At 31.3% G+C, this 17,804-nt stretch overlaps 1 protein-coding gene across 1 annotated transcript; it reads right to left on the reverse strand.

Annotated features, from left to right (window-relative positions):
- Positions 1-5,898: 5,898 nt before the first annotated feature.
- On the reverse strand, positions 5,899-16,863 carry LOC114182486 (4-coumarate--CoA ligase-like 9). The gene is made up of 6 exons (XM_028069361.2): positions 15,808-16,863; positions 9,133-9,319; positions 8,464-8,606; positions 8,097-8,164; positions 7,172-7,274; positions 5,899-6,304 (listed from the first exon to the last, which is right to left on the reverse strand). The coding sequence occupies exons 1-6, from the start codon at positions 16,804-16,806 to the stop codon at positions 6,191-6,193; spliced, it is 1,614 nt and encodes a 537-aa protein (XP_027925162.1). The 5' UTR covers positions 16,807-16,863; the 3' UTR covers positions 5,899-6,190.
- Between the last annotated feature and the right edge of the window lie 941 nt (positions 16,864-17,804).

Genomic DNA, 17,804 nt, shown 5'->3' on the forward strand with positions numbered 1-17,804 from the left:
AGGGACTCTAGAAGGGCATTGGTGCGGGAAAAATCCAAGTTAGGGGAGTTGTACTACGTGTTTATTTTAATTGTATTGTTTCTAGACTAAATGGAATGCATGTGAACCTTGAGTTCTGCCAAAACTATAATAATTTGTTCGTGTTTTTAGAATTTTCCAAAAACCGCTTGGCGGCATTGAAGTCCTGCCAGGTGACACATGTTGCAGAACACAATTTCTAGGTTTTCTCTATGAACCGCCTGGCGGCTGCGTGTATCCCACCAGACGACGTGAACTGGTTTGATCAGTTGTTTCGTTTGCGTGCGTTCTGTGATGTTGGTAATGCTTGATTGGGGCCCTTGCATCAAACTATAAAATCTTTTATGTGGTTATATGACTGATATTGTATGAATTCCTGATGATTCTATGAATCTTGTTTGATTGGGAAAGTAGGGTTCATATTGGGGTTGGGGGAAGAATAAACATGATCTGCGATTATAATCGATGCGCTGTTGTATGATATTGATTTTAATGGGATAAACATGAACTCTGCCCATTATATGAAAGGATATAAATGTGTGAAAATTTGTGATAAAATGGGTGATTGGGGGATTGAGGGTTCGTGCAGGTGTTGGGAAACCTGGGAATTTCCCAGAATTTATATGCATTGCATGACGATTCATGAACTGCCACCAGGCGGCTTATTAGTGCAGAGAGGCTGGTGATCACTTGTCTCATTGGGAGTTCGTGGATGAGTTATTTGGAATATTTGTATATGTATAATAGTAAATAAAACTTGGTTGAGGGGATGTGAACGAAACATGTGGGTGTAATGTAATTACTAATAGGTATAATTATGTGATAGTTGGAACCAAGTGAATATAAAGGTGAGGTTAATGTGCCTATTTTGGTTACTGTTGTTATGTGCAAAAACACGATGTTGATTGGGATGCAGGGTGATCTGTTTGATTGGTAAAAGAGTAAGGGTATCGGAAATTACAATAATAATAGAGTAATGAGATAATCTCCATTGTGCAATCCTTGAGAATGTTGATGTATGAATTGTGATTCAACCATATGATTATGACTGGATGATTTGTTGATAATAGAAATTATGTGATGCATGTTTGAGGTTCATTAGAATCTGCTTCAAAATGCCAAAAACAAGTAGCATTGCGCTACTGGTATGGTGCCTGGCGACACATCTAACATCTCGACCAGATATTACGGGTTTAAATAAAATAAAATAAAGAATTAATAAATAAACCTCATTTATTAAAATGTCATTTCCCAAAACACGGGAAATTTAAAACTTTAATCCATTATATAATAAACTTTAAAATCATAATTATAACTCTATTACAAAAGTCAAAGTCTAATAAGAGTTTACAAATTATACCAAAGCAGAAAACATTAAAACTCTGAGAAAACTCTTTATCCCAGTCTAGCCCCGTTCTGACTCTATGCCTCACCAGAACCACCTGCAACATCATTTGCTCACATGTACCATGTACACAATAATCGTCAAACATAAGCAGATAGGGTGAGCTAATAATCAAAATAAGCATACATACAACATATATATTTATATTACAATCACACCAAAGGAATTCCCTCCTTTGATTCCATATCACATGGCCACCACCATGTTAACCAAGTTTTATGTCTTCTAATGAGTATCTCAAGGTGTCTTGTTGCCACACCTACCAGCCACAACTGATAGAGCACGTGCAGGAAACCTTGCCACGGATCACACACTTTAATGTTAGGTGGAGTTCCCAATACGAATAACATTGATAACGTCCCAAGACTACCAAACTCGTCAGCTTAATACTGAAGAGGGCAATCTAACTGGACCCATCCGCACACACCACAACGTGCACCCTCAAACCTGCAACACTCGCCAACCCGAGCCATAACTTAAGAGTTCCTCGTGTTCATCCGCCATCCCAAGCCACAACTCAAGAGATGTCATTCCAAGCCATAACTCAAGGAATGCCACGTGTCTCATTGAGTATATAATTATATATTAGATATTAGATTAGATACTATTAGAGATTTTGGTATTTCAAAGTGACTTTTACTCAATGGGAAGGTGAGAAGATTTTTTGAAACTAGTATAAAACTTTTTCAATAAGGTATGTAGATTTTTTAAAACATTTTTCATTTAAAATTATAATACAATAAATTCAAATATAACATTGAATTGAGACACTCAAAAAGTTATTGGTTTCTTCATAATTAATGCTAATTAATTATAAAGATGTGTTGGAAGAGATAAAAGTTTATCTTGAAAGTAGTGTTAGAAGAAACTGAAAAGTTGTTTTTATTCTCCTCAACATCTTTTAATTTCTAGAAGGTGAAAAGTATTTTTTGAAAAGTATAAAAAGCATCTTCAGTAAACTAGGTAAAAAAACAAAATTCTTTTTAATTTGGTAAATAAATGTATTTAAAGTAAATAATTTTATTTGCATTTATTATTATTAATAAAAAATTATTAATTGATCATATTCAAAAAAAATGTGCAATATGTAATATTATTTTTAAAAAAGATTAAAAAATAACTAATTTTGTCTATAGAAAAGAAGAAATTATTAATATTTATATAAAAATATTTGTTAGTTACAATCTGCATCATTGTGTATTTCTTTTAATTTTAAATTATAAATCTTTTTTCTACTCTAAAATTTTTAAAACGCGTCTTGTCATTAATGAGATAAAGTCATGGAGTGAGGAAGCAAATGAATATATTTCATTCATAGATTTAACTTATTAAACTTTAATACATATTTATTGAAGCATGAGCTTCATTTCAATTTTGTTTGTTGAAAAATTTAGAAAATTTAGATTTTACCTCTATGATTTGCATTTATTTTAAAAATAAATTGTAGTTTATGATTTCCATTTACTTCACTATTATAATTCTTAAAAAGTAAATATTATCATATCAAATAACATGAAAATTATATTTGAAAGTATTCACTCTTAAGACTGCGAAACATTTCAATAAATATCGTGTAATATTTGTAAATTCCACACCAAATCCTAATTAATTTATTGTATTACCATTTTTAGTTTAATTTATTTTAAAAATAATAGTTACTTTCTTCAAGAAACTTTGTAAAGGTTCCTAAAATGTCATCTTATGATACTTATTGCTCCAGAATATTAATTATGAAGACCACCAATTATGTTTTTATTTTTTTTTTACTTTCTTACTACAATAAATGAATGTTATATCTTTCAATACATGTCTGCTCAAAGATTAAATTTCCCACATTGATTTTTGTGCTTTTATGACCTCTGTCAAACATAAGTATTCCACCAAGATTAAATTTTCCTACATAGGCATATGTGCTCTTATGTTCTTAGCAATTGTATAAATGTTTGGACACACATTTGCATATTCAACAAACACCTTTGGGCTCCCTCATTCTTCACAAACACCCACCATATTCCTCCATCCAAAAAATAAATATTGCAAGTGTGTCCTGTGAAGAAGAAAATTTGGAAGAACAAAAGACAAAAAAATAGAAATCATAGAAGATGTACACGTAAAGCATAACCCAAAACAAAAAGAAAAAGAAATGGATAAGAAAAAGCAAAAAAAACATGAAAAAACATTGAAGCAAAGAAAACCCCTAATAATAAAAAACAAAACTTTAATGGGTTAAACAAATCGTAGTTGAAAAAAAATAAAAAGATTGGAGAAAATCTTAAAAAAGAGTAAGTTGATTTTAATGCAAAGAAAAATCTTAATAATGAAAAATTTCAACTTTGACAAATCAAAGAAGAAGAACACAAAATATAGTGAGTTGAATAGATCCAAGACGAAACTTAAATGGATTAAACAAAAATGAATAACAAAAACAAATCGAAAATCGAAAATCAAACTAGAAAGAATAGAAGACATGGATGTGAAAAGAAGAAGAGGTAAACTGAAGACACGTCCTGATAAAATCTCACCATTGAAAAAATATATATGGTAGAAGAAACATTAAGTTTTGAAACTAAGATCTAAAAAATAAAAATGAAGAGGAACAAACCTTTTAAGAACGTTATTCGTACTTGATAGCCTTGCCTTTGACTTTGAAGAGATCTTCAATCTTCTCCTTCTTGAAGATTTCATTCATCTCAAAAACAAAAACAAAGTTAAGATGTGAGAGAAGAAACCCCACATAATAAAAAAAAACAACACATAAATGATAAAAATCAAAACTTTTAGAAAAAGAGGAGGATTTTAGTTCAGTAAAAATCAAACCTTTTACAAATGTTCTTCATCTTATCTCAGTCTGCTACCTTAAAACAAAAGGAGATATGCTCTGAGATAAAAATATTATCCATTGCAAACCATATAAGAAGAGAAAAGAATAATAGTAAAAATCAAATATTTTCATCTCAAGGCACGTCTGCATCTCCAATATTTTTTACATCTTTAAAACAAACAAAAAATTAAACATAGAATCATAAACATGAAAGAAAAATCATACTTTTTAAAAATAAATCCTTTTAAAGATGATATTCGTCCTGTTGCTCAAGAGCTCTTTGATCTTCTCCTTCTCTCCTTCTTAAAGATTTCATTCATCTTGAAAATAAAATAAAAATAGCTTTGAGATAAAAATATCAACCATTATGAACCATATAAGTAGAGAAAAGAATAACCCACATAAAAAACAACACAAAGATGACAAAAATCAAACCTTTGAAAGAACTAAGGAATGATCTTCGTCCTTCTACCAATAAAAATCAACCCTTTTTCATTCAAGGTAAACATGCATCTCCATTATTTTTTGCGTTTTTAAAACAAAAACCAAAATTAAAACATAGAATCATAAACACAAACGAAAAACACAAAAGAAAAATCACACCTTTTAAAAATAAAACCTTTTAAACATGATATTTGTCATTTTGCTCCAAGAGCTCTTTGATCTTCTCTTTCTCTATTTCTTAAAGATTTCATTCATCTTGAAAATAAAATAAAAATAGTTTTGAGATAAAAATATCAATCATTGCAAACCATATAAGTAGAGAAAAGAATAACCGACATATAAAACGACACGAAAATGATAAAAATCAAACCTTTGAAGAAAACTGAGGAATGATCTTCGTCCTTCTACCGATAAAAATCAAACATTTTCATCTCGAGGCATACCTGCATCTCTGCATCTTTAAAACAAAAGCAAAGTTAAAAGATAAGAATCATGAACACAAAAGAGAAACCAAACCTTTTTAAAATCAAAGGTAGTTTGCATCATCACAAAACAATAACCTATCATCAGAGGTACCATAATGAAAATATGAAGAGAAAATGAGGTAAACTAATTCGGATAAAATCTTATCATTTCACATGCATGTGTGTTGAGAGGTTTTAATCTGAGTTCTGAGGATTGATAAAATAGAAAAGAGGAAGAAGCAAGTAAAAGAGAGAGGAGAAAGATGAGAGAGAAAGAAAAACAAGAAGCAAAGAAAATAGAAAGTCGAGAGAGAAAGATGAGAGTTGTGTTATGAGATACGTTTAGGTTCCAGATATATATGATGCGAACATATGTGTGTTTTTTATTTTGTTTTTTATTGACTGGAAAGAGCACGTGATGACACGTTAGTGTTTTTTCTCTTTGTGATTTTTCTTTTTGAATGATAGTAGTGTAGATATATTATTATATTAAAATGTTACAGTTTGTTAGATTCTCAATTGTATATTAGATTAGATACATCCAATATCATCTCATGTTGTATACCCGAAATCATTTCAGACTATGTTCTTTCTCCCTTACTCTTATGTATGTCCTCTTAATATCATCTCAAATTGTGTCATGTATGTTCATCTTGAGCAACACCATATCATATTGGCAACAACAATATTTTGGTCAGGATCAACAAGGATCAACAAGAATCAACTATAATTAGTAGAGATTAAGGTATAAAATAGATTAGTATAACATTAAATAAAATTAACTAAGGTAATTATTTGTTATGTATGTGGTACAAGTTCAACTAGGTAAAAATTCATAAATCTAATATAAATAGCAATGTCCATTAGAGATAATTGGGTGACATTTATTATCACATGATAGACAACTTTAACTTCAGTGTCTAGATTTCTCGTTCAACCTGGAAACATCTCGAATTGAAGACTTAAGAGTGCAGAGATGTGGAATCTTAAAGTGTAATTTCGGTTCTCTACGAACATTTTTGTTATGTTATTGAGGCATTATAATCTAGAGGTAACAAGTTTTTTCAAGTCCCTCCTTAGTATCTTTCCTAAGGCATTCTTTGGTATTGCGTCCACAAATGCCACGCGCCTTATTTTCTTGTATGGTGCAACCTGCAACCGAGAAAGGAACATGAAAACTTAGACTTTTATGAGAGATATATCTATTCTATACCACAAGTTAGTTAAAGTAGTACAACGTTTTGATTAAATTAGTATACTTGTTGATATGAAACAATATATCGATTATATAATTCAAACATTTCATAATCATTAAAATACATTTTGAAATTTTCATAATCATTTTTAACTTTGTGATAACATGAAAGATTAATTATCACTTAGTTATAATAGAGAAAAACAAGATATCTTAAATCTTTTTAAGAACACAACACTTTAATTAAACTAGTACAATATTTTAGTTAAATTAATAAAATTGTGATTTAAAATCTAAATAAATTATATATCAAGATAGTATATGAAATTTTAGTGATATACATCTCTCGGCACTCAAATAATAATAATATTCACTATTATCATGTTACCTTACCCACTATCCATAACAATATGAATTTACTTATATGTGTTTTCTATTAATATATCATGTTTATAGTGAATTTATCTTTTCAGTTATATTTTAAGATAAATGATTTTCTTAAAAGAATTGAAATGATTTTGTCTTTCATAAATATGAGAAATCTTGTAAATTTAAAATTAATAGAAAAGAAAACCAAATATGTACTTCTTTAAACTACTTTCTTTTTTGAAAAATTGTCCGGATAATTAAAAAAAATGGTTGTATTTTACAGCTATTTAGTTTGTAAATTTATGTGATATTTTCCATGCTAGTGTGTTTAGAATTCACAAAATACTTTGTCAACTTTCTTCAGAAAATATCAATAAATATATCCTGCACATAACTTTAGATATATCAATAAATATATCCTGCAAATATATCATTGAAGGCATAAGGGAATGTACCTGTTTGGCGACAAAATCAATTATTTCTGCTTCAGTGATGGAACTTTGGGATTGTCTTACTACAATCGCCATGGGAACCTGCCCAGCTTCTTCATCGGGGTATCTGTTAATGATATATGTGAAGTTTATTAACTCTTATATTTATATATATAAATGAAATTTCTTTTTAATTTTAATTTATTTTATGTACTTGACACATTAAAATTTTTTATACATGTATCTAGACATTTTTTAAATTTGATAAGAAATAGACTTTAAATTTAATTCAGTTTCGCTCGCTCTGTATAGTAAGAGAAACACAAACAATGCTGATCTTTGTCTTCAACTTGCGAAGCATATAAATTGAAAAGGATAATGATACTTCAACCTACTTTTTTGACCCACTTTTAACCTACCACTCTTATCACCCTTAGATCATCACATCACATCACTACAAAAAATTAAAATAAATGATCTAAGGGTGATGAGAGTGGTAGGTTAAAAGTGGATCAAAAGAAGTAGGTTAAAATATCATTTTCCAATTGAAAAATAGGAATTGGTACGTTGGGAGAGAGAAAAAATCAAAGCATGTGTACTGTTATTTTTCAGTTGAATATGGATCCTTCACATGTAAAGATTATAATTTTATCCTCTAACTTCATATTCTCGTGTTTGTGTGCACGAGGGTAAATTGAGTGTCCATTTTCTACCTAGAATAAGTGATGGTAAGAAATGTTTAATTGGAAAAACAAGTTTTCACTATATAAAAGCATTAAATTCTGAAAAAAAAAAAAAATTGCTTTGTTAGAACATTTTTAATAAGAGTCGATTCTAAGATCTGTTTTTCTTTTTTATTAAAGTTCATTTCTAGAATCTGTGTTAAAGTAATATTTTTATCATTGAAAGAAACTACAAATAAAAATGAGTAGAGCAGACAAAATCTTACGAAATAACTGCAGCATCATTTATCTCTGGGTGAGACAAGAGCCATTTTTCTAACTCCGCAGGAGCAACCTGCAATGCACATTGTTTTCAATGCCTTGCTATATATCACATCAAACAACAATAACATTGGAACAAATAATATAACAGAAAATAATTTATACTTAATATTTGTAAAACATGTTAGAGATGTTTTTAACATCATGGTTATATGACATTAGTCTTGCACATATAAGACCTTAGACACCACTTTTACACCAAAACCTTAAGGCAATGTTGTTATGGGTCTTTATTCTTATATAGTGTTTAACTTTATTTATTATATCCAATGTGAGACTTTGACTCACACTTGGACTATTCCCAACAGTTACCTGGTAACCCTTGTATTTGATCAACTCTTTTAACCTATCGACAACATACAAAAAACCATCATTATCGAAATAACAAAGGTCTCCGGTCCTTAACCACCCATTCACCAAAGTTGCTGAAGTTGCTTCTAGATCATCAACATAACCTGCTCCAACATGGTCCATGCATTGATAAGGATCAAATATTAGTTGAAGAGGAGTGCAATGGTTCTGCAAGTTGAATAAATCTATATATGAACTAAGATAAGCCTCTAGGCAATGGTTCTGCAAGTTGAATAAATCTTCACTTATGATTTCAGTTTTTCTATGGTAATTTTGTTCCTTATGTGGACAACATCATCTTAGGAGGCCTTGATTCTTCTTCTGCCAACAAAGTACAATTGACATTGAGTGTTTTGTTCAAACTAAAGATCCTTAGTTCTCTCAAATATTTCTTAAACTCAAAAATTGTTAGATCTAACAAGTGTATTTCCTTGAGTTAGAGACAATATATTCTATCTTTGATTGATGATACTGGTTTCTTAGGTAGCAAATCATTTACACTACCTATGGATTTCAATTTAAAGCTTAGTTTTAAAGATGATGACCTTATTTAGGATCCTTTTGTATGTAGAAAGTTAAGTCATTACATGAGGAATCCATTAACCACACAATTTCCAAGCCAGACATTACCTTTCATAATAGTAGGTGATTTGAGCCAGAGTTCTCCTTGTTCACCTGGAAGCATGGCTTCTCCTGTGTCTGGGTTCACAATTTTGGCTTCCACCCCCGGTAGCAGTTTACCTGTTGTTTCCACTTGCTTAGCATCTTCCGGAGAGGTTCGGACAACCCCGGCACATGATTCGGTTAAACCATATCCCTAAATTGTTTGCATATGAGAAACTATTGTTAAACATTGAGATAATTAAAGAACTTAAAGAAAATAATACTAATTTAAAATCAGCAATAATTATGGTAACTAGCTAATATAACAATTTAGATATTAATTTATAAATTAATTATAATTTTTTATTACTAATAAAGACTACTTTAACATGATATAATGGTTAATTACTTTTGGTGTTTGTTTTTTGATAGTTTTTTATAGTGATATATGACATATCAATTCATGTGGTTATATTTTATCCCTCAAAATTTAAAATTTCAAAATATATTTTTATTAATGAAATACTTGTTAAAATTATATAAATATACAATTTAAATATATATATATATATATATATAACTTTTACATTATCGATTATTTTATACCTGTAAATTTAATTATCAAATTTTGATAAAATTGAAATAAATAAATAATTATCCCGATTCTTTTACCTTGCGTTTTATAAAGAATTTTAACATTTGTAAGAAATTGAAATACATGGTATATAATTACTTACAATTTAATTATCTTTATTTTTTAAATAATTTGTTTGGATATCTTGAATTTCAATTTTTTTTTTAATAAAGTAAATTAATTTCTCTTTTAGGACAAAATCATATTTTAAAAATATATGGCTCAACCTTTAGATTGGACTGATTTGACTCGACCCTTAGCTTGGGCCAACTTGTCTCGACTTTTGACTTGGGCCAGCTTGTCTCGACTTTCGGTCTAAGCCAACTCATTTAGACCCTCGACTATGGTCGACTTTACTCATCCTTCGTCTCAGGCTTAATCAGCTCGACTTTCAACGTTGAAGGTTTAGCTAAGCAGATTCTTGTCAAAGGGCCAAGCCAAGTTGACAAGGGCGGGAGGTATAGTCAAGTTGACCCTAGCCAAAGGTCAAGACTAGTCAGTTCTGGCCAAAGGTCGAGACTATCGGTCCTAACCAAAGGTTGAGACTAGTATGTCTTGGTCGAAGATCGATAAGATTCGGCCCTAACCGAAAGTGAAGACAAGTTGGCCTTGGTCGAAGGTCAAGATCAGTCGACCATTAAGATGAGTCAGATTGGGACAAAGATCAAAAAGAGTCACCACGAACTAAAGGTCAAGTCAAGTAGGCCTGAGTTAAAGGTCGAGCCTCGAGCCAAACAAAGTCGAGTTGTCTAGGCCTATGGTCGAGTTGAGTGGACCCGAGTTGAAAGTCAATGTGAGCAGAAAATCAACCCAAGTAACTTGGGTTGAAAATTGAGCCATGTCGGTTCGTGCCGAAGGTCAAGCACAATCAACTGAAGGTTGCATTTTTTATTCTTCTATTATTATCTATTTGAATCTACTATTCCTAAATATTTTTCATTTTGTTACTCAAATTTGTTTTTTATTTCGTAATATATGTTATTGTACTGAATGCATTCTTATAGTATATATACGGGGCAACTACACCCTTCCATAAAGCATGATAGGGTAAGTTCGATATTTGCAAGCCTCGGTCTTTCACCAAACTTCAAATATGAACCTCCTACGATTCTCATAACTAGATATCTTCCTCTACACGAGTAGGATTTTAGCAGAATCAAGATAATCCCTTTACATATCAACATTCACTATCCTTATCCATATCATCATAATTTAGTATTTCCTTATCCATAATCAAGAAGATAACTCCAGATCAATTTAGTATTTCCTCCTTGGAAATTTGTACAGTATCCTTATCCATGTCATCAACATATTACATTTCACATCAAGCTCATTCATCATTCACAATATAGAAACATACATGCTTAAACGAAATAGGAAAAACATGAATTTAGCACACAAGGGTGTCAACAAAAGTCATTGGCGCTCGGAGTATAAGGAACCCTTGAAATTAATTTTAGGTGACACTCGATGCTATGCTAGTGGCTCCCCCGAGGGTCTAAAAGTGACGCCCACCACCTTGACCTCACTGAATTGAGTTATGCAGATGGCACCGAGCAATCTAGCAATATCGCTTGTGTCGTATGAGTGAACAATCACGATTCAACTAAGTTAGGTCACTCAATCTACCAATCTAGGTCAATTTAAATCATCTTAAGTGAAAAAACCATTGTTTAGTTCAAAATAGATCTTGGGTATAGTAGATTGGATGATTCTAACACAATCAAACCAGTTTCACAAGCACAAGCCAAAATCAAATAGATAAACCCATCAAAGCAAAAATCAAATAGATAAACCCATCGACAATTATGTTGATACTTCCCAAATTCATAATCAAAATCAATTTCTCAACTTACAACAAAACAATTATTATAAATAGACTAGTTTCCCTTAACTCAAAATAGCTTGTCCAAGCTAAAACTCTAATGCTCAATATATTGAGCCACTCCCAACTACAGACACTTTTTTGAAATTTGATTGGTTCATAATTTCCTTAACTCTTAATTTTCAACGTGGTGCAATTTGATTTTGAAAAGGATAAGAAATATAGATGAAATTAAAAGAGAAAGAATGAGGACATTTGGCTTGGGTGAAGGCACAAAAATGAAATAGAAAGTTGTAGAGGTAAGCTTACTTCCTTCTTCTATTAATATCTTATTATTATATTATTGTATTAATATACTCTGTAGACATAGAGAATGAAACCAGAAAGGTGTGGAGTCAACCTTTCTATTCTTCTCATACTTTAGTATTATATATTATTATTTTACTATTTCCTTTTGCAAGATGGCAAACAAAGAAAACAACGATAGTCGATAGTCGATAGTCAATAGAATGTGGATGGGTCACAAGGGTTACACTTTCCCCCAACAACAAAACTTTTCATTCCTAAAAATCCAACTTACTAGACAAGGATATAGATTTTTCATATCCAATTCCCATGTAGAGTCACCAAATTGAATATCCCATAACACTTTCACCAAACTAATAACTTTACCTTTGAGTTGTTTAGATTGGTAATCCTCAATCCTACTTGGTTGGTCTGGCCTCAAACAATAAGTTCTCTTTGACTTGCACATCATCAACTTCCAAGATATGACTGGGATTAGGGGTGTATTTCCTCAACTAAGATACACAAAAAACATTGAAGGTTTGCCAACTATGGAGGTACATCAAGGTCAAACCCTTGCACCACTTTCCTACTAAGAGCATTAACCATCACATTTGCCTTCCCTAGGTGATACATCAATTGAAACTCATAATCCTTCAAAAACTTTGCACACTTTCTCTATCTCATATTTAATTTCTTCTTAAAAATGTACTTTAGGCTTTTGTGATTACTACACACCATGAACTTTTCACTATAACGATAATGCCTCTAGATCTTCAAGGTAAACACCATAAATGCTAACTCCAAATCATAAAAAGGGCAGTTTCTCTCATGATTCTTCAATTGTCTGGAAGCATAAGCTACTACTTTATTTTCTTTCATCAACACACGTCCCAAGTCTTAGTGAGAAGTATCATAATAAATTTCAAAAGGTTTTCTTATATCTAGTACCACCAACACTAGTGTAGTAGTTAACCTTGTCTTTAGTTCTTGAAAGTTTTGCTCATATCTATCGGTACAAGCAAATGGCTGGTTGTTACGAGTCAACTACGTTAAGGGTGAAACTATTCTAGAGAATCCCACAATGAACCTCCTTTAATAGCCAACCAAACCCAAAAACATTTGTGGTAGTCTTGGGACGCTCCCAATTTAGCACAACCTCTACTTTAGCATGGTCCACATAAATCCCTTACCTGATCTTATATGTCCCAAAAACTACACTTTCCTCAACAAAAACTCACATTTTGACAACTTAACTATAAACTACTTTTCTCTTAGTATGCCTAACCCTGACCTCAGATACTCCTCATGTTCATCATGATTCTTGGAATAAATAAGAATATTATATATGAAAACAATAACAAACTTATCTAAGAAGTGAAACATCTTATTCATGTAATTCATGAATAAAATTTTCCAAACTAATGTAAAATTCAATTTTTTCCTAGAGTGGTCGTTGTCCAATTAATACCGAATGTTTAACCAAAAATTACTCAAATCGAATGAATATTCCTCTTATATTTTGTAATTCTAATATACTAGTGGAATTTGTAAAGATGCCAAAAAAATCCATATCCACGAGTATTCGCGGATAAAACCAGAAATGGATAAGAAGTGGATATTGTAATTAGATACCCTCGGGTAACGAGTATGGAAGTTTTTTATACTCGCATGTTAACCAGATAGGTACATGTATCATAGTATCCGTACCGCAGATACCCATACCCACTATACTATAATTTAAATTAAAAGACATGATTAAAATATTAACACATTGATTGAATGAGTATTTTTTATCAATTGGTTTAAAAATCATTTCTATTTCTTTGTAAATTGTAATTCAACATTATGTAAATGGATTATTTAGACTTTATTTGAAATTTATGAATATTATGTATTGGATTTTATTTGAATTTATTGGTTAAAATATGTTGTTAAATATTTTATTTTATTTGTTGATAAATATCCACAGATACCTGTAGATACCTGTGAATATTAAAAAAAATGTGAAAACCCGCATAACGGATATTCGCATAGATATGGAGATGGGTATGAGACGAATATTTATCCAATAGATAGGATATTTATCAAACAGGTAAGGTACAAGGGAGCTACTACTTGTATCTTATTTGTCTCGTTGACATCCCTATAAACTTAATTGTATTTATAAAAGAAAGTAGACTTAATCGGTTTTCAAATAAATAAGTATTAAACATAGCATAAATCTTTCCTTTATCTTTTTAAATTACACACTGATATGCAACTAAATAAAGAATTTTAAATTTTGTAGTCTGATTAAGTTAACTTAAAGTAATGTTTAATTTTTATTAGATGTTATTCTAAAAGGAATTCCTTAATAGCATGTCTCTTAAATTAAAATTTTATTTAATCTCTTTTATCCAATACTAATATGTGAAAATGGTTAAAAAATTTAAATTTACTGTTCATTTAACTTAAATTTAATTTTACAAAATCAGTAGTCGAAATAAATTACACTTTTAGATATATTACACTTTTAGATATAGGTTAAATCATTCCCTTGAACCTAATTCTTGTAGAAAAATCTCAAATCAGTCTTTTTTTTATTTGTTTCAATATGGTCCATATTTTGAAAAAAAATTGTTACAATTAGAATCTTTCTATCAATAATGCAATAACAACCATTAATAATGCAATAACATCGTGAAATGTGCCACATGTTCACTCGTGATTTTTTTTCTTGATTTTTTTTATTTTATTTAATTATTTTATAATTTTTTATTTTTTTTAGGAGTTTGACTACATATCAATTTGTCATGACAATGACAACATGATGTAACATTACTGGTGTCACGTGATATTGTTAAATATGAAAATTCTTAATTTAGACTTTATATTTATTTTTTTTTCTCAATTTAATCCTAATTTTTGTTTAAACCGGAACAATTTCATCTATATCCAAATTGAGGTCAAATTTTAGCTATTTTATAAATGTTGCAATGATATTTTAAACAAGATTAAATTTATTTAAATTTATACTTTACATCGAACTTTATTCAAATTTTGTTTTAAATTTGGTTAAAAATGTCATTATATATATATATATATATATATATATATATATATATATATATAAATTAAAATTTCTCAATTTAAAATGGATAACATTGTTTTAGCTTTAAGAAGATGTGACTAAATTGAGACAATATACCCAAACACAAGGACTAAATTGAGTTTTTTTTACATCATCAATATATCTATCATGTAGTAGGACCTTAATTTGACACGTGATACTTTAAAAAAAAAAAAAACATAAAATAGCCCATGATACATAAGCTATCACTAAAGTTGTCATTTGTCATGACACATTAGCTAAAGTTGTTAATGCATTACTAGTAGAAAAGACCCGATTACAATAAATTACTCAAAAATAAAAACTAAATTAAAACAATAAAATAGAAATCAATGAAATATTTTAACTTTAGATATAATATAAAATATTAACTAATTCTCACTTCATTTTACTAACTAAAAATGTTATTAATGGGAAACGCATTTTCTTAGCTCAAAGGGTGATTTCTATCTAAATTTCATTTTGCATATAGTTTCATCCATATAAACAATGCCACTTTTCACTTTTTAATGAAATATTATTTTTTAAAATTATCTCAAATTAAATTTTCTTTCCTATTGAACTAATTTATTTATTTATTAAAAATCATAAAATTATTTGAAAAAATATTCTTAATCGGTTTGGAGTAATCTTAAATTGCAATAATGTGAGAAGAGGGAGGGAGTATTTTTTTTAATTAATACTTATTTTAAAAAGTTACTTCATAATTAATTGATTGATGTTTTTACTTCTTCCAACGTGCTCAAAAACATTATCCGATCGATTTTCAGATTTACCAATAATTTGAACCAATTCATATTATAATTATGATGATGATATGATATGTTCATAGTTGAGAAGACAAACCTGGATTAGTACCACATTGGGGAACTTGGCTTTGAAAGCCTCGGCGGTATCCTTTCCGAGTGGAGCCGAGCCGCATGCAATCCCCTCTAACGTCGTCAAATCGTACTCGTTGGTGACATCGTCCTTCGTCAAAGCGACCAACAGGGACGGCACCACCGCGAGATTCGTCACCCGGAACCTTTCCACGGCGCTCAGCATTCCCTTCAAATTGAATCTTTCCATGATCACCACCGTGTCCGACAGAACCATCGCCTTGAAGCCGAAGGAGAAGCCGTATACGTGGAAAAACGGCATCGTGAACAGGAACACCGCGGGCTCCTTTCTCTTCACTCGAACGGCGTCGTATCCCGCGGCTAATGCTGTTAAGTTACGGTGCGTGAGCATCACGCCCTTTACCATCCCCGTGGTCCCCGAGGAGTACAGAATCGCTGCCAAGTCGGATTGATTCACTCGCGCGGGGGATGCGAGTGGACTCGGATTGTGAATCTTCGACTGAGTGAGCGAGTCGAACTCGGGGGAGTCGAGGAGGACGGTAGGGATACCATACTCGCGTTCCGCGATTGAAGTCACTGTAAAGACGATAGCAGGTTTGCTGAGGTGGAAGAGGCGCGTGAGATCGGAGCGCGTGGACAGAGGATTCGCGGGGGAGACGATGACTCCGAGGGAGAGGAGCGCGAAGTAGAGAATCGGAACTTGGATAAGGTTTGGGGAGAGAACGAACGCGGCGTCTCCTTTGGAAAGTTTGAAAACTGTGGCGAGGTTTGCGGCTAGGGTTTCGGCACGGTAGATGAGTTCTTCGTAAGAGATGCTGTGCCCGGTGGCGGCGTCTACAAAGGCAGTGACAGAGTCTGGAAACGGCGAGTTGCGGCGGAGGGAGAGGGTGTATGATACGGCGGAGACGGCAGCATCGGGCGGAGGGAGGGGAAATGGTGGTCTGAGGCTGTGGAAGGTTCTGGAAACGCGGTTGAAGCCGCTCTTTGGATCTGTGTCCTGCCTCATATTCTTGTTCTAGTGTTCATGTTTCGTTGGAGAATAGATTTTTTTTCATGAAGGACATTGTTATTATTAATGGAAAGGTACGTTATAATTAGAAAGTTAATTAGAAAGGTTCGTTGACCGCAAATATCTAATTATTCCTATTTCACATTGCATAACGTCACACATTTAAGGATTAAGAAATATTTTAGTTACTTTACTCCAACATTCTTCAGTGACATTATTTTTTACAAAACTCAACAACTTACTTTTAACTTACTTTTGTAATATTTTGATCGTTAAGATGTTAAGTTTTATATTTATAAAGGAAGAGAGATATTAAAGAATAAAATGGTTCATGTAAAGTATGTGTAAAAATTTATTGGATCTCAAAATAATAGTATCCTTACATAAAATGATATAGTTGGATCCCTGAACAAAATTACACATAAATATTTTTTTTTCATCATGAGTGTGCTTTCAAAATTTACGTTTAAAGGTAAAACCATCATTAAAAGCTAAAGTTTTTCTATTTGTAAAAGAAAAAGATATTGAAAGGTAAAATAATGAGTGAGGATTGAGAAGTTCCATAATAGTAACTTTAGGTCGGGTCCTAGAAAATACAGATAGAGGATTAGTAGGACTACCAGTATTAAAAGAAGTATCTATCTTTAAAAGGGCAAAAGTCAAATGACATGGAGGAATCAGAATGGAAGTTGTTAGATTGGTAGACACTCGGTGTGATCCGGTTAACATTAACCAAGAATGTTGCCTTCAACATCATGAATGAGAAAACAATCGTAGATTTGATATAAGCATTGTCAAATATGTATGAGAAGTCATCTGAAGCCAATAAAGTTTATTTGAATCACAGGCTAGTCAACCTCAAAATGGATGAAGATAACTTGGTTACTATTGTAACACCCCAATTTTGGGATGTCACAGATAGTTAGAAAATGACGTGTTTGACGAAAAATGATTATCATTGAAAACGTACTAATAAAAAACTTTTAATTTGATTT

Source organism: Vigna unguiculata, chromosome 4 (genome assembly GCF_037176805.1).
Source record: "Vigna unguiculata cultivar grain cowpea cultivar isolate G323 ecotype 2 chromosome 4, ASM3717680v1, whole genome shotgun sequence".
Taxonomy (NCBI): Eukaryota; Viridiplantae; Streptophyta; class Magnoliopsida; order Fabales; family Fabaceae; genus Vigna; species Vigna unguiculata.